Below are 26,116 nucleotides of genomic sequence, written 5' to 3' on the forward strand. Positions count from 1 at the left end.
ACACGTGCGTTTTACTGCCTTTTAATACAGTAACAGTAACGAGGCGCTATGCACTATGCATCAAGTACAATCAATATGCACAGCCACAGAAAATGTGTCACCAAGGTAGCTACAAATTACATGGCAAGTTCAAGAGTTACAAATCAGCATCCAGAGTAAGAACGAAGATCATACGAAGCAGAGAAGTTATGCACATTCAGTGTTCAGGGGGAATATCCACAAACAACTATCGGTCTGCCGTTATCTGCTTTATAAAAGTGTGTATGTACAGCGTGGGCCGTCAGAAACACCCGCTCCCCGCTCAAAGGCAAACCGGACACCGCTCGGCAATAAATTAGAAGAGAAAATGAGATAAATGGTGTTACTGAGGTCTCTGGGCCAGTTTCCTGGTGTTAAACACGGATATCATGGATCAGAAATGGTGTAAAAACGGCGACGCCAGCTTTACAAAAATCAAGAGCGGCTGAAAATGAAAACAATGAAGTGATGATAACAGCTAAGCGCCAAGCCAGGAGAATAAAAATACACATTAGTTAATAACTGATGGGTCCTCTGTGCAGGACTCCAGAGTCGGTAGTGTGAACGCAGAGAGCGCCTCCCAGTGCTGGAGGCCGGTCAGCTGACAGAGGCGGGCGTCGCGGGAACAAACAGAGGTCGCCGTCCTCACAGAGCCACGGAGAAGTCGTGGCACTCTCCATCCAGATGTGGCAGGAAACAACCTGAGACAGAAAAATCAAAGCTCACCTCATTTCATAAAAAAAGGTGCAAAGCCGCTGCAGCAGAGTCCAGGACTACAAACATGGCGCCATTAATGAGCAGAATGGATCCACACACCTGCTCCGGTGGCTCCTCCTACGTGTCCTTGCTTCCTTTTGCCTCGACTCCCCCGACTCCCCCCTCGACTCCACCCCACCTCCGTCCCTGATCCCCTTCCCTGCAGTCCCACCCCAGCTCTCCCCTGCCCCCACTCGCCCCCCCAGCGTGCTAGCTGTGGGGCTGGGGGGCGATACCGGAGCAGTCAGTGACCAGCAGTCCCACTGTGCTAGCGCTGGACACCGTGACCGCCACGCTGGTGGTGCCCACGGGCCCCGTGCTCGTCTGGTCGGGGGTGGGGTCGCCCTGGTTGGCGTGGGTGCCCATGTGACCCTGGAGCTGCGTGGCCGTCTTGCACTGTACCCCGCACAGCTGGCAGAGCAGCACGCCGCCGGCCCCGGTCCCGCCGAAAGCCCCCCGCGCCCCGCCGCTCTCCTTCCACTCCTGGCCGTGGTGCTTCTGGGCGTGGACGCGCAGGTAGGTGAGGGTGGTGAAGCCTGCGGGACAAGAGCACACAGACACGTGAAGGCGGGGTGACGGCGGACTGTCGGTGGTGCTTTCTCGTGACGCAGCCGTGTCTTACTGCGGTTGCAGAGGTGGCAGGCGTGGTGCTGTGATTGGTTGTGGACCCGCATGTGGTCGGTGATGTAAGCGGCCGACAGCAGCTTCCCGCAGATGTGACACGGCACCTTCTCCTCGTGGCGAATCAGGTGAGCACGGAGGCGATCCCGTGTGGCAAACGCTGACGTGCACGTCTGCAGAAAACAGGAAGGCGTGGATGAAACGAGTGAAATTTTCAAAATAAGACGTAGTTGCTTATCAAAACACTTAAGAGGACGAAATGTTCTAAATGTAAAATTTGATGCTTTTTATTGAAATTTTGATGTTGTGGTTTTCTGAATGCAGGACTGGCGGTGCTGGTTTAGAAACAGGTAAACAGGTGAGGGTGTTACCGTGCACTTGAACGGCCTCTCTGTGGAGTGCACCTGTCGCACGTGACTGTTCAGGTGGTCCGGTCTGAAAATGCAAACAAGAATGAGATTCTTTTTTTTTTTTACTAACTGTTTAAATTGTATTAAGGTTTAAAGCATTATTAGGGGCGTGGCCTCTTTGACTGACAGGCGGCTGTAGCTGCTAACTGTGTGCTAGGCTTCACCTGAACTGGACCGTGTTTGTGCCAATGGAGCTTTTTTTAATGACATCATCTGACCAATCATATGGCCGCTCTCTGAGCTCCAGCTTAGGTGAGATTCTGGGATTACGATTGGATGTTACTAATTGGCAGGTGTCTGTGTGCTGGCTACAAACAACCAACATGACGGCAACTATAAAGCTAAAATCCAGAGTAAAGAAATTGACGGATGACATCATGGTGGTTGCAGCCATCTTTTATTTACAGTGTGTGTTTGCTACAGGAAGTCTGGCTGTATAAAGTCTGGTTATGAAATGGTTCTAACTTATAAGCTGTGGTGTGTGGGGACACTGCTTCAGTTCACTTGGACGAGCTCAGTGAACAGCTTCCTGATGACTTCATAGGTTCAGGCACTAAAGTCGTGAAGCAGCATAAACTGTATATAGAAGAGGGACGAGGCAGCTGTGAGCAAATGAAGTCGAGCTGTTCCCATTTTCTCTTTCGGATGTTAGGACTGAAACTGGGGGACTCAAACAACTCGTCTTTGTTTTCCTGTTCTCATCAGTTTGTGTTCAATGAGACTTGAAATCAGAGGCTAAGATCAGAAGCTCATCAGGACACAGAGTCCTAAATAACCACAAAACAGTCACATCTACATCTTTCATGGTGTTGCAACTGCTAAATGTGAGCGGTTACATATACGAGCTCTCCGTGAGGAGTTAACGCTGCCCGAGGAGCGGATGGCGCTCGTACCGAGAAAAGGCCTTGGCGCAGTGCGGGCAGATGTACGGCTTCTCCACGCCGCCCTGGTGCGAGCGCACATGGTAGCTCATCCTGTCTTTCCTCTTGAAGCGCTGCTGGCAGATGGGGCAGGAGTACGGCTTCTCGTCCGAGTGGGACAGCCGGTGGCGGTTGAGGTGGTAGACGTCCCTGAAGGCCTTTCCACAGGCCTCGCAGGCGTGGTTCTTCCTCACCTGATTGGTGCTGGGAATGGGATTAGGATTGGGATTCTGCGGGAAGAGGCAGAGAAGTTCAGTCGTAAATACACTCTGAAGTCTTTTCCTGCTGTCAGAGGGCCTCTCTCTGCTCCCGGCATCAACACTAGCTGATTATGATGCTCGTCTGAGGTTTTCTGATGTTTTGATCCACAAAGATTTAATTCAAATTGTGTGTTTATAACCGTGAATGTCAGCGGCCATGTTTCTGGACACTTCCTGCAGCTGCCGCTGGCATCAAAAGGCCCTGAATTGTCCTTTAATCTTGGCCTTACTCTCTGGCTCTCTTCCCGGTGAACCCACCTGCTCCATGGACCCAACGACAACAACGGCTGCCTGGATGGGCTGAGGCGGCGCAGCCATGGTTACTGTTGCCGGGGCGATGGACACAGACACCGGCTGGCCCTCCTGGTTGACGTGCTGGCCGGGCTGGGGGAGGGTCTCTTGGCCGGGAGTCGCGGGAGGGGGAGGAGGCTGCTGCGGGGGCAGGGCGAGGTGGAGGAGGGAGAGCGGGACCGTCTGCTTCTCCACCCGGCCGGCCTTCGCTCCGTCCTCCTTCTCCCGGGCCGCCCGGTCCTTCATCTTGATGCCCGTGTGCACCGACTGGTGCCGCCGCAGGTTGTAGCTGTTCTTGAACTCCTTGTTGCAGGTGGCGCAGATGTGGGCGGGCCGGCTCGGCTTGGTGAGCGGTTTGACTGGCGGACATTAAAGTCACATTTTAGTCACAGTCAGTGCACTCTGAGTTTAACATTCGTCTGAAGAAACGTCGGTAATTTACTGACTTCAAACTAATCCTGTAACACTGGTTTGTAAACTGCTAGAGGACAAACTGAGCTCTAATACAACAAACACAGACAAAAAAAAGATAAATTCCTGAAGTGTTTATTTCTTTGGAGATTTACAATCTACTGAAAACTGAGCCGTACTCATGTATGGGGGACAAAAAGTGTCAACACAAATAACTGGAACCATTTTTAACCATTATGTGAAATATTGTGCCATAATACAGGGAAACCCTGCTGCTTAGCAACAAATCAAACCAATCAACTGCTAAAAAACACAATGTTGTGCAGAGTGTATGGAGGACAAAAGATTTGAAGCTTTTCTGGAGAAAGTTAAATAATTTCAATGAATTCTGCAGATCTGAGTAAAATCATTCAACATTTTTGGGCTTGAATATTGTGACCAAATGTGTCACTTTTTTAATATTGTTAAATATACTGTATATTTAACAATTTTTAACAACTTTGTACTGCGCGTAACATTTGCAGCTGTAATCTTCAGTCATAATAATAATAATTATTATAATCATTTTTCTGTTACCACAATAAAAAGAAAACTGTTCCTGTTTCTGGAAGAGAAAACACGTCAGACCTGATAAATATGAAAATGAAAAACATGCGAGTTTTAATGTATGTATTTATTTTGCAGCTCTAACCTCAAAAATGTTCTTTCTTGTGTTTCTGTAAACAGGCTGATTAGTGAAACTTTTGGGTGTTTGGTTTCCCCTCACAGCTCAAACGTCTCCTGTACATCGAGTAAAAACTGTCTTGCACAGAAGAGCCCAGCGTGCTGCTAAAGTCACTAACACTCTGAAGTAAATCAGAGGACATAAACCACAAACATGAAGCCTGTTTTGTGCTCGTGAACTCTGACTCTGTGATAAGTGTGCAGAAAAATAAAATCTCCCACTGATAACCAAACTGCTGACGCTGCAATAAAAGCCCAGAGTTCAGAAGATAACCTTTAAAAACGTCAATATCGGCCTGTTTGAACAACTTCAAACACGTCAGTGATGAGGTTTAAATCCCGCCCCATCCTCACCTGGCAGCGGCTCCTCGCTCAGGGCGGCCGTGTCGACGGTGGACGGCGGTGTCACGATGTGCTCGCCCGGAGGACTCTGAGCCGAGCCGGTCAGCTCCGGCAGCAGCTCCGACTGTAGCGGCGTCTCAGGCTGACTCTGAGTCGGAGGCGTCTGCCGGAGGTCAGTGAGAAACATCTGAATCAACACACACAGCCATTTACACCTGGAACATCCAGGCTCAATGGAAGCTTATTTACTGTAACAGTGTATACAGGGCAGGTGAGGACGTGGCCCTATGGAGGACCAAAAGTGTCTACAAAGTAAACCAACATCTATAAATGACTGAATGTGTCATTAAATGCATCAAAAAGCACATTAATGATTAAAGTTTTGATGACAATGACGACAGGTGTAACATCAGGTGTAAGAGGGCGAGCTGAATGCAGAGGGAGAAGGTCCTGGCCCGAAACAACATGACATTTTCTGAATGATCTCCAGGCTGACAGCTCTGTGGAGGACTTCATCGGTGAGACGTGCAGAGTGCAGGAGAGCGCTCGGCTCTCAGTAAACCACGGGACATCTGGAAACACCAGCTCCGTCTGGAGCAATGCAAAGCTCTGTGACCCGTCTAAGCTTTGAATGATGACGATAAGATCCCCGAGGTTCTGTGATGGGTTACAATAACCTGACTTCATGCAGGAGTCTGACAGCCCAAATTTCTTTTGCTTACAAAAAGAGCTCAGTATCTGTCAGCCCTGTGCAGCGCCCTCTTCAGGTCACCCCACAGATTTCATCTTCAGCTTTCTAGCAGACGCCCGGGAGCACGATGGTGCCACCACCGTGCTTTGCCACGGCCATGGCATTCGTTCAGTGATGCACGGTGTTGTTTCTGTTTCTGCAGCTTCCAGAAATACGGCCAAAAAGTTCAACCTTGGCCTCATCAGACCACAACGACACATTTGCCCACATTTTTTAAGAGTGCGCTGAAAAGTTTCTCTCCGTAAGAGAAACAGCTCAGAGCTCAGACGTGGGAACATCCGGCCTCTCAGAACGGCTTTCTTCTTGTCTTTTTGTTTCAGCACTGCCTGGCTAATTAGAAACCAGCCTTCAGAGGTTATAGGTCACAATCAAAGTGCAAAAAATATTTAGCTTGGCCTAATTTGTTTTTACTTCACACAAACCTGCCACAGCAGAGCTGCAGAACCAGTTTATGCTTCATGGGTCTTATGGAAGCATGAGAAGAAGCTGATAGTCTGTCATGTGCGTCGATACTTTGGCCAAAAGTAAAACACTTTTACTTACACTGTTGTTCAACATGAAGTTAGATTACAAACTAAAGCGGGTCGAGGCGTGTTTCTAAAGGGGGCAACGAGTATTTATTTGCCCCCTAAAGGGTTCATGCAGAGTGGCTGTAGCTCAGGAGGTAGAGCAGGAAGGTTGGTGGCTGGTCCCCCTAGTCTGCACCCCAAGTTGCTCTCCGGTGTATGGATGTGCGTGACTGTTAGTAGGCGCTTGTGTGAATGGGTATAAAGCGCTCTGAGTGCTCCAGGACAGCAGAAAAGTGATATATAAGAGTCAGTGAGGACAAACACAAATCCTTCTCTCATTTTCAGGGGACTGACAGATTAAATAAGGAGGCAGTGCCCCGGGTGAGAGGTCAGCAGGATCAAAGTGGAGACAAGAGGATCCACACCAACAACTCCCCCCTGACCCCTCCGTGACCTCCCCACCTGCAGCAAAGCCCAACGGCCCCCACCCGCCCTCAAAAAGCCCAAACCACGCAGGAGCCGCGGGAATTTAGCACTCACCTGAAAGAGGAAATTACTCCAGGAGGTGTCCATCCTGAAGGAGACCCAGCTGGGGACCGAAGAGGAGGAGGAGGAGGTGGAGGAGAAGGAGGAGGGGGAGGTAGAAAAGCTCCGGGAGCTGCTGTGAAAACAAAACGCGAGGCCTGTATGGCAGCTCCCCTCCACCGACAGGGGAAATTGGCGGAGGAAATGAGTCCCAAAGCCCTGACACTTCTTAGAGAAGAAGCGTCCGAGAGGCAGGAGTTAATATGGCAGCTAAACAGTCACTGAGCAGATGCTTCTGTAAATGCGACAGAATGGTTGGTCTCATGCGTACTTGCTTTAATGGTGCGGTTTAATTTAATTTGCTTATGTCGACTGGAATAAAAATCTGCATGCAAAGTATTTTAATGGCGAAGCCGAGCAGTCGAGACGTGCTAATCATAGCAGCGGCTGTTCGGGATTCGTTTATAGCTCCGACAAGGCCGCAGCGTCGGCTTCCGAGCCTCGGAGTTGCGTAGGGCTCGTCCCCCGGCTAGAGCGCTCCCGGTCGGCCGCGGTCCGTGGCTCCGCCTCGGTGTCTGAATCGACAGGATGACATCTTTCTGTTTTTTTCAAACCCGCTCCCTCGCGCTCCCTCTCGCCCTCCCTCCCTTCGCTCTTTCTTCCTTTTCTTTTTTTATCTCTTCTTCACCCCCTCTGTCCCTCTCTGCTTTAAAGGGAAAGTATTTGGCGTGTGCACCCTCCTCGCGGACCCCGTCTCGGCTGGTCTCGTGCCGCGCCGTCCCTCTCGCCCCCGCCACTTCTCGGTAGGCCGACAGATAATCAAATCCGACATTTATGGGATCAGCTCGGCCGTTAACTCCGCCACTTCGCTTAAAGGAACCCGAAAACTGGCGCTGCGCTGGGGGGAAGAGGTGGCAGGCGGTGATCCGAGCCGCGTTCGCGCCAAACTCTCCGGTAAAATGGTGTCGGGTTCGGCTAAAATGAGCCTTTATCCCCGAGCATCTTAAAGGTAACGATGCGCGCAAGTGCAACAGCTGGATGTAACCTCAAAACACATGACGTCCGTCCGTGAACGGGCCACACCGCGCGGCCCGCCAGACTCCATTTAAAAGACTCTAAATTCCCGTCTCCGGCGGACTTACTGCACGATTGAGTGCTGACAGTAACACAGCCACGACACGAAGGACATCCCCACGAATCGGGTCGACTTTAAATGAGCACAGCTGGATTTTATTATTTTATTGTTCAGCCATTGTAGTGCAGTTATCCTGAGCTCCTGTAACGCTAAATGCCATTTTCTGCTTTCTTCACACTTATTAAACTAATTTTATTCTTTTATTTTGATTTACTTCATTCATTGAGGTATTTTATTTACTTTTTAATTTTTGTTTACCTTGTTTATAAAATTGTCACTTCCATTTTATTTAGTTATACTTGTGCTGACTGAACTTCTTTTATTTGTTCATTTTGTCTTTGGCTGGTGTAACAGGAATTTCCCGCTGTTGTAATAAATAACGTTGATGTGATTTTCTCTCAAAGTGAGGAACGTGTCAGCACTAATATTCAGATGAAAACAGCTGTTTTATTTTCAATGTAAGACTGAACGGAAGGTGAAGGCGGGCCCTCGGGTCTCCAGGCTGAAATACAGAAAAACAATCGCGGGCAGCTGCACTTCTACAGACCTTTTAAAGAGAAGCCCAGCTGTCCCGTGGCCCTGCAGGTCCAGGTGGAGTGACCAGGTGCCCCTCTTTAAGTGGCTGCTCAGCAGTTTTATTACCTGTCCACCTGCAGGGACACTCCCACATTTTGACCGTTTCTGGAATATAAAAGAAAAACGATGATCTGTGGACGAATCACAGCTTAAGTCAACGTTCAGCTTCTGTTCAGGACTTTTAAGAAACTGGTTTTATATAAATCACAGTGGTTATATGATCAAGCTGCAGGCTGGTTACTTCCCTCAGGCTCCCTCAGCTCTCTTCGGCCCACACCGGGTCTGTGTTTGTGTCTCACCATGAATCCAGATGTGTTCAGGCATCCACAGCTGTGCATCAGCGCTGTCATTCAGAGCTGACGTGCAGATGTTCTCGTGATCACGTCCCCACAGCGTCAGTATGAACATGCAGTATTATGACAGCATGAATTCATGTTAAAATAAACCCAGTCTGCTCATTTCATGCTCGGCTCCTTTATTTCACACATTTAGATTGTTGAGCTGTTCCCCGTTTAAGTCGTTCCAGGTTGTGTTAAACTCTTTGGCTTCAGTAGAACAAGAAATTACCAAAAAATAAAGATCTGATGTGATATGGAACAGGAAGAAATAACTGAAGGTCAAAGTGCAGAAGACAGCAGCTGTGGAAGCTCTGCACTCGTCTTCAACGCTGAAAAGCAGAACCAATCAAATCGACAGCTCGTGGAGTCCAAACTGCCTCGAAGGAGAAAAGTTTAAATACAAATCTGAATTTTTTTATTGAACACAACGTTTTTCTTTTGCAGCTTTTTTTATTTTTTACAGTAAATTCAAACCAAGCAAACAAAACCAGCATCAAATATTTAAATTACAACATTATTTCCTTTTAAATAGAACATCAAACTTTGCTTTCAGGTCGAGATATATATTTCATATTAATACATTCTAGCAAATACAGTATGTGGATTTCAGCACGCTCTCTGATTGGCTCCGTCAAAGCGACACACACAGGTAGCACTTGGTGCTCCTCAGGTGAGGTAAACGTACAGTTTCTGACAGAGGAGACGCTTCCTCTCCTAGCACTAAAATAAAACGAGCCCAGCTACTGCTCAGCCTCCGTCTAATCAGCCAAGCATCAGCAGGAACAGGAAGTGAGGCGCAGGAACAGAACGAAAGGTGAGAGGAATATTTAAGCTTTTGGTCGTGTCATCATTTCAGGGACGGTTTCGTCTTCACAAATAAAAAACATCTAAATAAGGAATAAAAAGTGGATTTTCAGAGAGTGGAATAAGCATTAGAATTTAGATTTTACCAATAACGTGTCGGTAACCAGCCTGACGGTCACGGTGGAGGCGACTTCAGACGGTTAACGGGCGCTACACATCGTCAGCTGCTCCTCATTCGTTTAAACACACCTGGAGTTTTTCCTCCGAATAAAAAAGTCAGTGTCCAGGAAAGAGCCTCAGGCCTTCTGACAGACACCACTGAGTCGTGACATCATCTACACGCACACCTGCACAGGTGCGTCCAGTCAGACCGAACGCCCCGCCTCCTCTCAGCTTCAGACTGAGCCTCCCATCAATCATCTGTCAATTAATCACAATCACTGAGCCGACGACATCGACCTAACAACAGGCACCGATCAGACAGCAGACAGAAGTCTGTCCTCACAATCCTGCTGCTACACACCTGGAAATGACGCATAATTACAACAATAATAATAATAATACTAAAAATAACAGCAATAATAGTAATAATTACAATAATCTGTATTTGATCTGTATTTTCATTTTTTTAACGTTGTTAATAGTTTGGTCAGTAAAATGGGAAAATAATAATAATAATAATAATAATAATAACAACAACAACAACAACAATTTGGAACGTTGATATTCATATACGGAGGACTAAGAATGCCCTCCCCTCCCAAAAAAAAAGGTTGAGTTTTTGTTTACTTTTGTAATAATTAGCCATTTTATTTGCTTCTTTATTTACATATTTAGACTACACGTGTCCTTTCAGATCGCGCCTCATTTATTTTGGCCGGACTTTAGTCACTTCTCTTATTTCTGTATTTACTTTTCTTTCTAGATTTAAATATTGATGGATGCATAAACACATTAGCAGATAACAGGAACATTATTTTTCCTGCCTACAGTCATTATTAACATTACTTCTTATTCTTTTAGTGATTTTTAAATTTAAAATTTAAATTTAAATTTTTGACTTTTGGTCCTCCGTATTTGTCTGTTCAAACTTAAATATTAAATTTAAAAATTTGTTGTTTTTTTTAAAGCGTTCAGATGTTTTTTTTTTAAATTATTGCTATGATGTAAAACAGAGAAAGTGTGGCAGTGAGAATGAGCAACATTTGTTTAGGTGTAATCGATAAATCTGATACGAATCGTCGGCTCGTTTCAGCTTTAACAGAAAAATAAAGAACACCTGCGTTAGCTCTCGCTGTCGTCACCGACGGACACGCCTCTGACGTTAGCGTAATAAAACAGGAGAGCGGTAACCGGGGACCTGTCCGTTTATCGTACATGTAACCGTGCGTGTCGTCCTTTAAGTTTGCATTATGAGCTTATGTTGTGATTTAAAGGCTGCGCCGTGGATTTGGAATATTTTTCTCCCTATTTGGTCAGAATCCGTGTCGGTCTGACAACTTTCCCTTTAAGAAAACAACAATAAGTGAAACCGCGGCGGATCTGCTGATGCTGTTGCAGCTCTCGCCGCCTCCCCGTGACCTCTTACTTCATCTTCGAGGCCTTCTCCCGCTCGGCGGCATCAATGGCGGCCATGTTCTTGGAGGCGGTGATGAGGTGCAGGACGCTGATGCCGGACTTGAGCAGGCAGATGATCCCGCAGAGCCCCTGCAGCCAGTAGAGCCAGCCTGTGGAGAAATCCAGCGACTCGAGTTTAACATCAGACTCAGAGGAACGATGAGTTTCCTGTTCAGCACCTGAACACGTTAACATTCATAACATAACAAGCTCTGGATTTTAACGGCAGGACTCTGCTAAAGAAGCTCAGCATGACTCACAGCCTTAATTAACCAATAACGAGAACTAGACTAACACTCGCGGAGAACAACCACCACGACATTTATCAACACTTTCATCAACAAATAAAAAATACGATGAAAATGTTCTGGAAAGATGAGATCCAATCAGAACTAATAAAGGTGTGCAGAAAGGTGGGATGAGTTTGGACGTGAGCCAGTCAGAAGCTAGCTCCCACGATCTCTGCTGAAAACACAACAAAACAAGGACACTCGCGAGGAAGAGACGAGCAGACGTACGAACACGTTCACAGTCGATGTCAAAGAAAATAAACCGAAACTCTGACCAGCAAAAACAAACTTTACACTTTAACTGAATCCACATTAGATTTTAGTCGACAAGAATCTTAATCGACTAAAACAACTTTGATCCGTAAACACTGATGTCCAAACTCAGTCTCACCTGTGAAAGTGAGGAAGACGAGGATAATAAGCTCTTACCTGCCGGCTCCTCGATGTGATAGAGAAGGTAGAGCAAGCAGAAGAAGAGCTCGTTCCCGGCGCACATCACAAACAGGACTGGCTGCAGGACACACACACACACACACACACACACACACACACACACACGTTCACTGACTGTTCCTTTAAAATTCATACGGACACGTTTATCATACGACACACAGACCTTGGAGGTGTAGTAGAGGCGTAGGATGGCGTTCCCAGAGAGGTCGATGGTTTTATGACTCGCTGATCCCTTTACAGTCGAGCTGAGGAAGACAGATAAGAAAACACGATCAGCCGCAGCACAACACCTCGTCCTTACACCTGTCATGGCTCTAAAACGGGTCACTGGGTAACATGATCTGATTCAGTCTGTTCAGGCCACACAGCTAAATATGACTTCACCTTAAAAACCACAGAAACATCGCCCACCTGTGCAGGTGCAGCCAGTGGCTGGCGATGTCCAGACACATGCTGAGCTGGAACAGGAAGGCGTAGGAGGGGTAGAGCAGGGATAGGTTGACCAGCAGACACATGGTGGCGCAGCGGTCAGTCAGCATGTCCAACATGGCGCCGAACTTAGTGGCTGAAACAGACAGAGAGCGGCCCGTGAGACCAGAACACGACCTGCTGCAGGAACCGTCATGGCTGCAGTTCCTCTGACGTCCAGCAGAGGCTCCAGCAGCAACTGAGTCAACGTTAAAACTCTACAGCAGAAATAAACACAGCCTGAAGCTCCCACAAAGATTGTCTCACGAGACAGCGAGCATAAAAACGGCCTGAGACGCATACAGAAATCTACTCAGGGGCGTCCTCCTACATCAGCGGGTGTTTCTGCAGATATGGTAGATGTTGCACCTGACTGGACAGCGAGGGATCCACCTCACCACTGCGTGCTTTTAACATACCACACCGACCCACTATGACTGTGAAGCAGTGAGAGTCGTTAAAATAACTCCTTCCATCTTTTACATACAGAGTGTGGTTATCACCCAGTATAAACATAAGGAAAACAAACACGTCCTCCATCCAACACAAAATCCACATTCAGTCAAATCCTGCCTTCAGGAGTCAAAACTGGACGTCTCTCTCTCTCTCTCACACACACACGTGTATATACATACACTGATTGAGTGCTCGCGCTGCATGGCCGTCAAAGGCATCCAGCAGAGCGCTGAGCAGGTAGCAGAAGACGGCCGGCCACGGGCAGCAGGGCATCAGGAAGAAGGAGATCAGGGCCAGCACCACCCGGGCATAACCTGCAGGATCCAACCAAGGTGAAGGGATTTATTCAGAAACAGAGTGCGTTTTAATGATTTCACACTGATTATCTGTGATGAGAAAATTCCTTCTTATAGCATTTTATTTGTCATTTTTCGCAAAAACAATGCACTTTGTTATGTCTCTACACTTATGTTACAGCTACCTATTCCAATAAAATTGATTTTACAACAAAAATGACAAGATAGAAGCTTATAAAATACTTCATTACACTGGGTACAGAGCAGTCCACATACGATGAATTTCAGGGGAAAATGCTCATTTATTATTACGCAAACAACTACAATACAATAACACAACGTGCCGTCCTTTACCATTAATTTCGGCTTGATTTGGCTTCCACTGTGACGTTACTCAGCTCACTTTGCCCAGATAAAGCAGATGAGCCGGATTCTTGAATTGGACGTTTTTTGAATGGAGTTCGGTGAATTTTACATTTCGCCGGCTAAAGCTAAGCTAGCTCCGCGTCGCTAAAGGCGGGAAAAACTCACCGATTAAATTAGGAACGAAGAGGAAAATGTTCTCCGTTTCCATGTCTGCGGCAGTTTGTGCGACAAACGGAGCGCCTGTTCTGCGTTTTTATCCGCAACAGGGTCTTTGAAGGAAACTGCAGGCGACTATTTGAAAAGGTCACTTCCTGTCACCCAAAGGGCTCTTCACCGGAAACAACAAGGTTACAAATTCCGGTTGTTTTCAGAATAAAGGTGGAATGTTATGACAGCGTTTTGTTGTTGTTTTTTCAAATAAAAGTACAAACTTATAGAAAAACAAATTAAAGCGAGATGATGCCGTTACATTGATGGAAAAAAATAATTAAGAAAAAGAAACTTTTGTGTGTGTCTTTAAGTTTGTTTTGGTAAGGATCTTCACCTTTTGCTCTACCTCATCTCACTCTCTGAAAAAGGAAATAAAAAAAAAAAAAATCTTTTTACCAACAGTAACCATAACACAACATCAGACTAAAACACATATTTAAAACCCATTTACATGGAGATAAACCCTGTAAGCAAAACTCACTCTCGATTGTGTTTTAGTCTTTAATGCATTTAATTTAATTTTAATTCTAACACAAACTGCAAAACTTTCTAAAAAGACAAGCGTCGTTCTTCTTTGCACTTCCTTCTGGAGCGCAGTGAGGAACTCCCTCACACAGAAGACATGTTCATGCTGAGGAAAGTCCGTAATGCCATACATAATGAATCTGAACCAGGAAGTCTGCGCTGCAGTTTGATGGAGCATTGTTTGACTTCGACAATACCGACACGTTCCTACAACACATGAAAGCTCTCTGCTTCAAACATCCGAGAGCATGCAGAGTAAAACTGTCTGGACCCAGCCTTTGTGGTAAAGTTAGGTGTAATACAGAGAACCAAAAGTGCCCAATGAAAATAAAACAATTTTTGCAGAGAAAGAAAATAAACATTTCATATTTAACAGATTCATTGCAGCAATTTATTTTTATGTTAACTTTGAGTGGAAATAATGGTGTTATTTCTTTCTTTTGTCTCATTTTGACACTTTTGGTTCTCCATACCCTGAAGTACTTCAAAAGAAGTTTTTAAAATTTGTGTTTAAAGACTTTTAAATCTTAAATATCTGTAGCCGGAACAGAATTTTCAAAAGAACAACTCAAAAAGTGCGACGTCAGGAGAAAATCTAGAACAGCTGAAATCTGAAAACATTAATAAAAACATCGCCCCCTGGCGGTGAGCATTTCAGGTAAATTTTACAGTCTGATTAAAACAAATCTTAAATATTCACGAAACAATTTAATAAGAAAGGAAATGACAACAAAGCAGCTTTTCTGTTTTTGTTCTTTTATTTCTCCAAAATTATTTGATTACGTTTCTGTACATCTCATTTTTCCAACGCTCCTGAAACACTCAACCTGAACATTTTCACTTCGCCCTCCTGCGACATACACACACCCTTCATCCTGCTCTGCACACAAACAGCACTCGACTCTGCCTCCTCCTCTTCCTCCTCATTACGCCGATGGCCTCAAACGCTCCTGCGGATTTTTCTTTTTTTCCCCTTTTTCCTTGAAAGTTTAAAGCTGCAGGAGGAAATGTGAGGAATTGAACAGAAACATTTTGTTTGCCATCGACTCTTGAAATCAGTAACTTTGCGCTTTCAAACAGAGTGAACCTTCAGTTTTTAAATGTCAAACTGTCCTTGAACACAGCACAGAGCAGTCTGAGAAAATAAAATAAAAAGTAGAAAAAGTGAAAAATGTGGAGCTGAAACAGTAAATTTATTAAGATTGAAACTTTTGCTGCTAAAGACATCTTTTTTCTAGTTCCAAAAAATTGTTTTATACGATTTTAAATGTAATTCCTTTGTGTTTTTAGGACTTTTGCTGTAATTTAGCACATAAAAACTTTATGGGAAAGAACAACCAGCAGAAGAATGATTAGTGTCATTTTATAATAATATAAATTTTAAAGAAATTTCCTTTGTGAAAATCTTTCCTCTTAAAGGAGACGAGATATTTTAAAATGTCAGAGAAGATCCAACATGGCAATCTAACTTTGTCCATTAAATTTCCAATCAAACCGTTCGATTGACCGTTTTCAGCTCCTAATATAAAGACGTCACATTTAAAAAGCATTTTAAATGTTTTGTTGACCAGAACATGAAAACATCTCAGTAACTGTCGCTAAGGATAGCAAACATGAACACGTCCTATAAATTGTGACCACGTGACAATACACAGAAATCCTGCAGTCAGTAAACTGCTCACGGCTGTAAACGTAGATGAAGATCTGGACTCTTCCTCAGTCTGCAGCTTTAATTGGCAAAATAACACTTGAGGAATGGTTAGCATTTCACAATAAATGCTATTTAAAAAAAAACAAAGTTGGCAAAATGAAGTTTTTTTGTTTTGTTTTTTTTGGGAGGAAGGAGGAGGAGGAGCACTCAGTCCACGTTGCCCCACCCCGCCCCACCAATCATCTTCCTCAGCACAGCGTCTCGTGTTTTTAAAGTCCTGCAGACAGCTTTCCACTGAGCGTGACGTTAAGTTTGTCCCTTCCTGCTTGCACTCATTGTCCCGTCAACATTTGCACAAAGTGAAGGAAAATTTAAAAAAAAAAAAGCCAAGAAATGTTTGTTTTTCCTCTTTAGTCCACCTGAACATTCGTCTCCTTTCAGTGCAAATGAGGTAGACGTGACAAAAAGATGATCTTCTACCCATTCGGACTGTGCAAAATGAAACAGAGGTGTTTGTCTGGAAAACACACAGAGTGGAATTCCTGTACGGAGGCCCAAAGATGCCAATATTCATCTCAAACGCATATAATTTAAAGTTTAGCCAAACAAACTTGAAACTCATTTTAAAATCTTAAAATGTAACTCATTAACACCAAATGGGTTTTTTGTTTATAAAGAAAAATGGAGTGACTGAAAGGTCGTTTTAACAGAAGTCTCTGGATCTCATTGTACAACTGTATAGTGACAATAAAGGCATTCTACTCAATTCTATTCTCTTTTTGGCTCTCATTTAATTTAAAAGTTTTAAAATCTCAAATATAAAAACCAATAAATAAAAAATTGTATAACATTAAAACTAAAGGGAGGCAAAACAAAGGATGACAGAGGTGAGTTGCTGATGTCTGATTAATTAATTGGTTCAGTTACTTTGGGTAAAATACTGTGAAGAAATTTAAAAAAAATGTAGAAGTGGTTTTACTCTAACTTTTAAATAAAATTATAATTACCGCTCTGAAGTCCACTGCCAGCTCAAAACACACAAAACTGGAATTCTTTAGGTTATAAATGTGAATCTTTATTTAAAAATCTAAAATAAAATAAAATAAAATTCTTAGTGTTAACCTGCCTTTAGTTATTAAAGAATGTATTAATAATAGGTTGACGTTTTAAAACCTGCTTATACTAATAAACACTATTATTCTCTCTCTCTCTTTTTTTTAAAAGCCTAATATTGGACACCTTTGGGCTTCCGTATTTGGAGGTGTTCTTGCAGATGTTACAGTGTTTTTGGGAAAGTCTTTCGCACCATAAAGACGATGTGTAAAACAAAAAAATGATAAAGTTATGGCACCAAAACGTAGTGAAAGATCTGGAAATATGTCCATACGTCATGTGATAATACTGGCTCAAAACAAAACAAACAAACAAAAAAAGAAAGAAATGAAAACAAACAAAACAAAAAAACCCCGCAGCCCTGCCCAGAACTGGAGACTCCCACCCTGAGACCTCGACAGGAATGCTGGGAAAGGTAGTCCTTTTGTCCTCCTTAGAAACGTGAATATTTTTTATAACTCTATCACAGTAACATTGCGCTTATTCCCCACCTAGTGGTCAAAATTGGCAATCCACATTTAAAAATTAGCGTACAACATAAATATTCCAGCTGCAGTAGAGGTAATAATAATGATGGCGTCTATTCGTCTACAAATCAAGTCACGTGACAAAATAGTCATCATTATTACTCTAACACAGCCTCAGAGTTATTAGTGCTTCTATGTACAAGTCAAGAGTTTTGGACAGTGAACAATCGTCAGTTTACCTGCTACCTGTACACAGGTATCTTACATTTATAAGCATTTATATAAATAGGTAGTGTGCATGTTTATTCATACAAACGCCGCCTGTACACGAGCTCCATGCACCGCACTACTCTGTGACGCACATGTACACCTTATCTACAGATGCAGAGTGTGGAGGGAGGGAGGGGGGGGGTCAGGTGTGGGGTTAGCTGTTGGCACACACACACACACACACACACACACACTTTCAGCTCTAAAACTCTGCGGCAGCGTCACTTTGAAGGAACGAGTCGCCCGACATCGAGCTCTCAGATTAAGCACAGGGAGGAGCCCAGGTTAGCCTAGCTTAGCATTACAACAGGAGAATGACGGCAGGTAAACACACCTTTAAGTTACATTTACCTGCAGAGTAAACGCGCAAAGAACTGACCTGAAGCTAAATTCTGCGCGGCGTGCTGAGAGTAAGAACTTGGCACAGATCCACAGGCAGCTGACTATCCTCCTGACGCCTGCTGGAGTTATCGTTCGGAAACGGGTGCCATCTAAAATCAGCACGCATGAGCAGACGTTAGCAATGACGGAAACTAAAATAAAATGTGCTCTTTCAGTCTGCTCGCTGACCACTCACAGCACCCCAGCGCCCCCTGCTGACCAGTAGATCATTCCCGTACGATGGGATCAACAGGAAGTAGAACATCTGCCTCAGAGACAAGTCTAAACTTCACTACGCAGAGATCTCGTAAACTTGGTTGTTTGAACACAAGAAAAACAAAGATGGAGGGGCTTCCTGTACGGAGCGCGCTGACGCCGAGGCGACTCGCGGCGACATGGGCGTGTTCCTTTAAGTGGCTTGGAGGGCAGTGGTGGGTTTGTCTCGGGTCAACAGAAAGATGGCAGTGTTTGTTTTTATTGTCGCGTACAGAATCTTAGCACTACAAATAAAAGTTGATTTTAAGAAATCTTCCCTCGGTCGCCGCCTGTACACCACCGCCTTCAAGCCCCGCCCCCCGCCCTGAATGTTTGAAACACTTAGGAACCAGAAACGGCGTCTACAGTTCAGTTATGTACATAGTTACAGTGGTTTTTAAAGCACTGCGAGCCGAGTGGAAGCTCCACAGCCGTCGCTCTGTCTCGGTCGACGTGTTGGCGTCGTGGTAGCTGGACGTGTTGTTGACTGATTGGATCGCTGCCCCCGTGCAGCTGCAGTGACTGCGTATAAAGGGCACGTTCAAAATTGATTTTTTAAAACTTGTGACATATTTGCTTTTAGGATTGAAGCGCTGAAGACCGAAACGGTCAAAATGGCGCCGTTCTGCTTCTGTGTCCCCTGAGAGAAGCAGGACGGCGCCCCCAGACTAAGACTGGCGCCGGATTCACGAGTAGGAGAGGTGAGAGCCGTTGGAGATGTGCGAGGTGACAGATGTGCTCCGGGTCAACCCGCCGTCGCTCCCCCCGCCGCCTGGCCCCCCGGAGGCTGTCCGCCTCAGGGGCTGAGGGCTGTTCCTGAGCGCCATCAGGCTGGGGCCCCTGACACTCAGACCGCCGCCGCCGTAGCCGCCCTGTGAGGAAGAGGACGAGGAGGTGGAGGAGGGAGGGGAGGAGGTGGAGAGGGCGATGGGAGGAGGCGGAGGTGGCGGAGGCAGGAGGGCCAGGGACTGCGAGGAGGCGTGGGAGGAGAGGTGGTGGACCTGGGAGTGATGGGCGTAGTGGCCGCCTCCTCCCACCCACTCCCTGGAGCGGTCCCGCTCCCTGGAGTCGCGCTCGTGGGCATCGCGGTAGAGCTGCGGCGTGCTCTGGTGGTGTTGGTAGTGCTGGGGGAGGTAGTGCTGCTGGTGATGGGAGGAGGAGTGGCCGCGGCTCTTGCTCATCTCGCCATCCCTGCCAAGGACGTGGGACGAGGCGATGGACTCGGCGCGGCTGAAGCCTCCACCGCCGTGATTCTGGCTGCGCCAGGATGGAGTCGTCACAGAGTTCTGCACGCTGTGGCTCCAATGGCTGCCGGAGCGCGGTACGGGCCGCGACGGCCAGCCGCCGGAGCCCGAGGATGGGCTGGGGGTCGGGTAGCCCTGGTTGAAGGCCTCTGCCGGGATGCCGGTCAGCGCCATGTTGCTGAAGCCCAGACGCATGCTCTCCGAGTCGAAGGCCTCAATCTCGTGAGCCTGGCGCTCGAGCAGCGTCCGGATTCGCTCGGAGCGCTCGTTCTGCAGAGTCAGCATCTCCTCCTCGATCTGTTGGACAAAGAAGCGGCGGTTAGCTCGACCGGGACGCGGCCCGCGCGCTTTCACAAGCTTCGACTGTCAGAGTGAAGTCGGCCTCACCCTCTGCTCCAGCAGCGCCCGGCGGATCGACACCCTCTGCTCCAGGTCCTTCACCTCGCGCTCGTGCTGCGTGTCCGTGTGGATCTTGATCTTGCTCTGGTAGGCGTTCAGCAGCTCGAGCTCCTGCTGCAGCTGCATGCGGAGGACCTGATACTCGGCCTCCTGCGTCTCATCCAGCCGCAGCTGTGGGATCAAAACAGAGCCTCGCTATCAGCAACAAAGTCAACCAGGTGAAAAACAACAAGTGTTTGTGCTGCATGTGTTTCTTTGATGTCTGTGGTTTTTAATTTTAGAAAATAAAAATCATTCAGCTGAAAACTACAGACAGGAAATGACTCTTCATCCTGAAGACGAAGGTTTCAGTCGATGTGACACAAAATTCAGCCGCTAAGTATCAGCTGATGTGCACATGTGAGTCACACGTATCGGTGCACACAGACCAACAAACTTTAGTCGCCTCTGTTAAAAAAATAAATAAAAATGAGGCCAAAATCAAAGGTGTAACTTTTATGATGAGATAATGAGCTTGTTAATAAAATCAAACATATTAAATCATAAGTTCAGCCCTGAAATATTACTTAATGCCTCCATGTTTACATATATTTAATAAACATGCCATATTTGAACTTCTCTAATCTAAAGCTGCTCTGACTTGATATTTTTGGCTGAAAGAAATTAAATGTAAAATCAGCAGTTTTTAATCAGTCGTTTGGATAATTTAGGAAAATGTGAATAACGTTCGTTCAGGATTTCATAAAATCATAAACATGGTCATTTCCTTTAAACCGAGCTGAGCTGCAGCGCTCAGGGCTCTGTACTACGAAGCAAGTTCAACATATCCAGGATATTTTACTCCAATCTGGCGTCCTTTAAATCTGGCAATCAAGCTTTAACAGTCCAGCTGTGAGCACGTTCACATGGGAGAGGCGGGGTTTGCAGCACGTGACCAATCAGAAACATGGAAAGCTGATCGTTCAAAGGAAGATAAAAAGGGGGGAAAAATCAGGTGGTTAAACAGAGTGACGGTAAGAACTGCTGCAGAGGGAGCAGGGGGGGGCTCTGCAGGAAGGTGGAAGAGCCGCTGTATTAGTAAAGCTCATCTGAAGCATGGCGATGACAGCTCTGTCACTGTGTGATTTCACAACCTCCCTACAGCAGGTTAGAGCTGCAGCTCAAGTTGCCATGGCGATGTAAGAAGAGAAAAGCCTCTGTGCATACCCAGGCTGATAAGCCAGGGTTCATCCTGAAATTACCTGGATGAGCCCAAATCCTGCCTTGTAGTACAGGCCTCTGGTTCTAAGGTGCAGGTTTTCAGGTGTGCAGGTGCTGAAGTGTGGGAGGTTGTCAGGTGTGCGGGGTTTCAGGTGTGGGTGGTTGTCAGGTGTGCAGGTGCACGGAGGTTTCCTTGCCTTACTCACAGCCTGAGAGGACAGCATTTCGTTGATGGAGTGGTCGTACTGCTCGGCCAGGATGGCCAGCTTACGTGTTTGCTCCTCTTTGAGGCGTTTGAGGACGGCCTTGTGGTCGGACTTTGGAGTGCTCTCCAGCAGGTGGTTCCTCAGAGCTTTGTACTGACGGGTCTGGATCTTGCAGGTCTCCTGGAACTGACGCTTGACCTGCAGCTCTTTGGACTGAAACAGAAGGAAACGTGTCGAGTGTCCACGGGTAAGAAGCAGCAGTTAAATGACAATCCCCACACTGGTTCATGTAAACTGCTTTTACACAAATAAAAACATTACGAGTTCTTCTGATCAGTAAAGAGGTCAAAGTTCTTTAAAGTATCTGCCACATTCTTCCCCTTTTCCCCCAAAGTTCTGCTGATATTGGAAAATGTATGTAGTTTGACTAAATTACATAAATATTTCCCAAATTGGCATAGGGATAGCTCAGTGGGTAGAGTGGTCGCCCCATGATCAGAAGGTTGGGGCTTCAAATCCTGCTACCCTGAGGTACCCCTGAGCAAGGTACCATCCCTAATCACAGCTTTTATAAACTGCAGGAAAAACAGAAATAAATATTGTTGTCAATTCGCAAAAAAACAGCATCACAATTAAGCCTCCCATAAACTATACAGAAAGGCACAAAGTCAAACAGGACTTTCAACAGCACCAGTAAACCTTTGAAAGGCCCTGTAGGGAAAAAATTACATTTCCCATGAAAAGTGACGTCCCTTCTGATCGTCGCAGGTAATGCGACAGGTCGCGCTGACAGGTCGCGCTGACGTACGAAGTGCCACGAACAGCTGATCGGATCGGCAAAGTGCGTTTCTGGATTATAATGATTTTATTGTTGCAAGTGCTTTTTACACGATTTTTGCAAAAAGCCATTTGTGGAAGGAAACGGCGACCTGGGACGAGCTGAATGCATGTTAAGAACGCAACAGTTTCACATGCAAAAAAAATTATTGCGCTAGCTTCTGTGGCTGCATTTCTACTGGGATTTAAAAATAGTAACGGAAACCAGGTGGTGCTGTGATCCTCCTGAGGTACCTTGAGACTCTTGGGCTGCTGCCGGACCTCCATGGCGTGCTTCTGCCGAAGCTCCTGCTCTCGCCGCTTGTTGTACTCCATCTGATTGGTCAGCTCGGTCTGGTGCTGCGTTCGGATCAGCTCGGCCCGGGTGCGCTGCATCGTGCCCAGCTGCCTGAACTCGAGCTCCTGGGTGGACTCGTGGTGCCGCAGCAGCATGGCGCACTCCAGGTCCTTCTGGGTCTGCTTCTTATTCAGCTCCTAAAGGACGGAGAAAAGCAGGAATCACAGCGAATCACGGCCGGAGAGAGCAGAGCAAAAACAAACGCAGCTGCTGTCCCACCTCTCTGAGCAGGTCCTGCTCCAGGTTGTGGCGAGCCAGCAGCATCTTCCTCTTGTACTGGCGGCACTGCAGCTCGTAGTACTGCCGCTGGCGCCGCAGCAGGCTGGCCTCCTCCTCCGCCTGCATCTGCTGCAGACACTCCTTCTGACGGACCAGCCACTCCTGCTTCTCTCGCTTCGGAGTCGACTGGTTCTCGCTCAGCTCCTGTTCAGAGTTCAGAGTTCAAGTCAGGTCAGGGCTGTGATCTCTTTATTTCATCACCAGTCAGCTCATTTATGTTAGTATCACAGATCGCTTCTGCTGCTTTATTCTGAAAATCCAGATGCAGTCAGACGCCAGCTGTAACTCAGCTGTGCTGCCTTTTATTTTACATATTTCACTCTTTATTAAGCAACTCTATTTAAACAGCCAAACAGCTTCATGTTTCAGCTCCTACAGGAACTTCTCCGTTTGTGGGAGAGATCCTGTTTGGTTTTTCTGTTTCACAGAAACCTTTAAATTACAGCCTGTCGGCACGTACGGCTCCTTTAGAGCGGCTACGTTCGGTTCAGCCTGCAGGGCACGCGCAGCTGCGCTGACTGTGGATGAACTCGCTCCGACCTCTTTCAGCTGCTCCTTGCGCTGGCGGTACTGGCGTTTCTGTGAGTCCAGTAAACTGGTGAGTTCCTTCTTCTGCTGGCCCAGGATGTGCTGCTGGAACTTCTTCTCCTCCGTCAGAGCAGCTTTCGTCTGCACGGGCACACAAACAGGATCCTTACATTAAGAAATGAACTCATAACTCACATTAAGACAGAAAAAACTTTTTTGATCTATGAAATGATGCAAAAAACTTAATTTAAAGAATTCCTGTTAAAAACACTGAAACCCGTTTTCGCTTTTGGATTTTGAATTCATCAAATAAAAATACTCTACAAAAGATTATCATAGTAAAAACTGCACCTCCTTCTCCAGGATGGCCTGGTGCTTCTTGGCCAGCTTGTCGGCCTCTGTGGAGAACGTGTTCCTCTGGTTCTCCAGCTCTTTGTCCAGCTTCAGCTGATGCTCGTCCATCTCCGCCTTCAGCTTGTTTTCCAGGCTCATCAGCTGCTTCTGGTGCTGCCGCCTCATGCGCTTGTAGCCGGACATCTGCTCACGCAGCGCCGAGCCCTGCTCGTGCTCCTGGATCTGACGGGTCACCTGGAGGAAGGCGGTGGTGAGGTTCAAGGACTCAGCAGGTCGGCTCGAGTATCAAAAAAACGATCATTTTTAAGACTTTCTTGCTTAATTCACATGATTATTCACAACTTCACAAACGTGATGCACGTGTGAAGACATGAGCCTGTTTTTACTGAGAACTTTAAATACTGTTAAAGACTAACAGGGAAGAAAGGTGGAGGTTTTGGAGACAAAAAGCTGCCTGTTAATCCATCGCTCTGTCTGCATCTCTGAGTGCAAACGGTGGCAAAAACACCGGTCACTACTAGGGATGGGTACCAGTATCTGTTCTGACATAAACGGTAGTAACCAGACCGAAAAGCAGCGCACATTTCGGTGCTTTTTTTTTTCCTGAGCTGTGATACACTTTAGATTCTAGCCAATCATTTTACGTTTCCGAGGATAGTAGGCGGGTCCAGGTACGTACGTTCTTTTAGAGCAGAGCTACAGATTAAAAATGCCCAAGGCGAAGCGGTCAAAAGTCTGGCTGTACTTCACAGCAAAAGATGCAAACTCAGCAGCAACAAGTGCTTTAAGCTGATACTGTGATACTGTCAAAGGAGGTAACACCTCGAATCTGATGAAACACCTGGTGACGTACAGCATTTTGTTAAAAGCCGAGAAATGCGCCATATTTGATAGCTTGCTGCGAGACCTCACACCGAGCACATCTACTGCGGGTGTGGTGCCTGTTATCAACCCGGAGTTAGCAACATCCCCCAAGAACCCGAAGAGGAGAGTCCTGGCCCCTAGCCCTGCCAGTGTAGCAGAAATGATGAGGATGATGATGCAGCAGCAGCCGTTCTTCTCTGCGTGAGGAGCTTAATGTTGTTCGTGTGTAATTTACGTTGAGTAGGCTAACCACGTTATTACATTAATGCATGTAAGGTGAACTAGCAAACACCGTCATAGCTACATGCGGCTGTCTTCTTGTTTGATGGCAGATGCTCCCTTCACCCTGGCCAAAAAGGCTAAAATGACCAAAGAAAAAGTGGAAAACAGCTAAACATGAGAGGTTTTTGGACAAAGTTTGTGTTTTTTCCATTGTTTAAGCACTGCTTCCAGCCAAGAGTGATACCATATATGCCCCATAGCTGCAGAAAAGGCTAACATTGTTATCTTTTTATAAAAAACCAGCTAAACATGAGAGGTTTTTGGACCAAGTTTGTGTTCTCCATTCTTTAAGCACCGGTTTGAGCATCGTTTCAAAAGTACCGTTATCGGATAAAACCTAAATGATACCCATCCGTAGTCACTACTGTCTGTGGACAAACTGAGGTCATTTTACTCCACTACAGCTCCATTCATAGATATCTGTAGAACCTCCATCTCTATCTGCGACGGATCTTACCAAAGAGGCCGTGCGGATGGTGGCAAAGTGGTCACGGTTTCGATAGAAGGCTCGCCGGCGTCCAGCTGAAGGAGCCTGAGGCTGATCCATCTCTGGCTGGTACGGGTCATCGTAGATGTTGTCCTGACCCTGAGGAGGAGGGAGAATCGGGATGGTGAATCCAGAGGAGGCGAGCTGGATGTCAGGTGAGCTTTAAGCCAAGCACTTACCGTGGGTCGGTGGATGATGGAGCTGTTGGAGGTGACCGTGTGCTCGCCCTCCTGCATCATGGCCATCTCGTTGCTGCTGTCGTCGGAGGCGTCGGCGAGGCTGTTGACCGAGCTGCTCTGAGAGCTGGCTGAGATGGACATACTGGGAACAGACTGGGAGCTCTCCATGCTGTTAACGGTGCCCGTCTGCAGCAGGTACGGCTCCACCTCCTGAAACACACAAAACAAAATCTTCTTTCACACATGAATCCTCATCAGGAGTCTCTCCCAGCCCGATCACATGACAAGACCTAAAGCTGAAACGGAGAGGGCGACAGCTCCGACGGCCCGCCTTCGGCTTTCTCACTATTTTTGTGCACTTTCCTACAAACACAGTCAAGTTTCCAGTAACACTCCAACATTCCTGCTTAAAGCCAGTCAGAGGAAAATGTTCTGAGGTTAGTTTCCTCCTTTTTTGGTATTTCAAGCCAAAACAGCACAAATCTCCTGATCTGTGCTCCTTCCTCACCTCCTCCTCCTCGCCTCCCTCGGTGACGGGGCCGTTCTGTTGGGTTTCCTGGAACAGGATCTTCTTCATCTTGCGGTACTGCAGGTTGTCGAGCTCCCTCACCGCGTCCTTGGTTCGTGCGATCAGGTCCATGACGACGGTCAGCGGGCGCTCGTGGCACAAGAAGCGATGCTGCGGGAGGAGGGATAGAAATGCCAGGTGAAC

At 46.5% G+C, this 26,116-nt stretch overlaps 3 protein-coding genes across 7 annotated transcripts in view; all 3 read right to left on the bottom strand.

Annotated features, from left to right (window-relative positions):
- Positions 1 to 5: 5 nt before the first annotated feature.
- Positions 6 to 8,718, bottom strand: maza (MYC-associated zinc finger protein a (purine-binding transcription factor)). The gene is made up of 7 exons (XM_084924996.1): positions 6,553 to 8,718; positions 4,765 to 4,915; positions 3,244 to 3,635; positions 2,699 to 2,955; positions 1,767 to 1,830; positions 1,397 to 1,568; positions 6 to 1,310 (listed from the first exon to the last, which is right to left on the bottom strand). The coding sequence occupies exons 1-7, from the start codon at positions 6,583 to 6,585 to the stop codon at positions 985 to 987; spliced, it is 1,395 nt and encodes a 464-aa protein (XP_084781122.1). The 5' UTR covers positions 6,586 to 8,718; the 3' UTR covers positions 6 to 984.
- Positions 8,719 to 8,975: 257 nt separating this feature from the next.
- cdipt (CDP-diacylglycerol--inositol 3-phosphatidyltransferase (phosphatidylinositol synthase)) lies at positions 8,976 to 13,686 on the bottom strand. Its single transcript, XM_084925006.1, has 6 exons — positions 13,502 to 13,686; positions 12,854 to 12,988; positions 12,162 to 12,315; positions 11,914 to 11,995; positions 11,727 to 11,808; positions 8,976 to 11,117 (listed from the first exon to the last, which is right to left on the bottom strand). Exons 1-6 carry the CDS (start codon positions 13,542 to 13,544, stop codon positions 10,975 to 10,977), a joined length of 639 nt encoding a protein of 212 aa, XP_084781132.1. The 5' UTR covers positions 13,545 to 13,686; the 3' UTR covers positions 8,976 to 10,974.
- Positions 13,687 to 14,810: 1,124 nt separating this feature from the next.
- The window catches only part of taok2a (TAO kinase 2a), a 31,303-nt gene continuing 19,997 nt past the window's right edge, over positions 14,811 to 26,116 (bottom strand). For 2 of the 5 annotated variants that reach the window (XM_084925007.1, XM_084925008.1), the window contains exons 11-20: positions 25,913 to 26,083; positions 25,405 to 25,614; positions 25,196 to 25,324; positions 23,590 to 23,826; positions 23,251 to 23,379; positions 22,651 to 22,854; positions 22,329 to 22,568; positions 21,093 to 21,470; positions 19,840 to 20,022; positions 14,811 to 19,749 (exon numbers count right to left, since the gene is read on the bottom strand). In XM_084925007.1, the coding sequence (XP_084781133.1) occupies positions 18,895 to 19,749; positions 19,840 to 20,022; positions 21,093 to 21,470; positions 22,329 to 22,568; positions 22,651 to 22,854; positions 23,251 to 23,379; positions 23,590 to 23,826; positions 25,196 to 25,324; positions 25,405 to 25,614; positions 25,913 to 26,083 (2,736 nt within the window). In that variant the 3' untranslated portion in view covers positions 14,811 to 18,894. The remainder of the gene's footprint in view (positions 19,750 to 19,839; positions 20,023 to 21,092; positions 21,471 to 22,328; positions 22,569 to 22,650; positions 22,855 to 23,250; positions 23,380 to 23,589; positions 23,827 to 25,195; positions 25,325 to 25,404; positions 25,615 to 25,912; positions 26,084 to 26,116) is intronic. The other 3 variants (XR_014800011.1, XM_084925010.1, XM_084925009.1) reach the window with 3 other exon arrangements.

This window comes from Perissodus microlepis, chromosome 4 (genome assembly GCF_051167445.1).
Source record: "Perissodus microlepis isolate ML-2025 ecotype Zambia chromosome 4, ASM5116744v1, whole genome shotgun sequence".
Taxonomy (NCBI): domain Eukaryota; kingdom Metazoa; phylum Chordata; class Actinopteri; order Cichliformes; family Cichlidae; genus Perissodus; species Perissodus microlepis.

What these genes read in the sequence shown, in the direction of transcription:
- maza (XM_084924996.1), bottom strand. Translation starts at nt 6,585, where the DNA reads ATGGACACCTCCTGGAGTAATTTCCTCTTTCAG. An exon ending in GAGCGAGGAGCCGCTGCCAG is followed by an intron (nt 3,636 to 4,764) that starts GTGAGGATGGGG and finishes AATGTCCGCCAG; the next exon opens with TCAAACCGCTCACCAAGCCG. An exon ending in TGCGCCAAGGCCTTTTCTCG is followed by an intron (nt 1,831 to 2,698) that starts GTACGAGCGCCA and finishes TTGCATTTTCAG; the next exon opens with ACCGGACCACCTGAACAGTC.
- cdipt (XM_084925006.1), bottom strand. Translation starts at nt 13,544, where the DNA reads ATGGAAACGGAGAACATTTTCCTCTTCGTTCCTAATTTAATCG. An exon ending in CTTCGTTCCTAATTTAATCG is followed by an intron (nt 12,989 to 13,501) that starts GTGAGTTTTTCC and finishes TGGATCCTGCAG; the next exon opens with GTTATGCCCGGGTGGTGCTG. An exon ending in CACTGGCTGCACCTGCACAG is followed by an intron (nt 11,996 to 12,161) that starts GTGGGCGATGTT and finishes TGTCTTCCTCAG; the next exon opens with CTCGACTGTAAAGGGATCAG.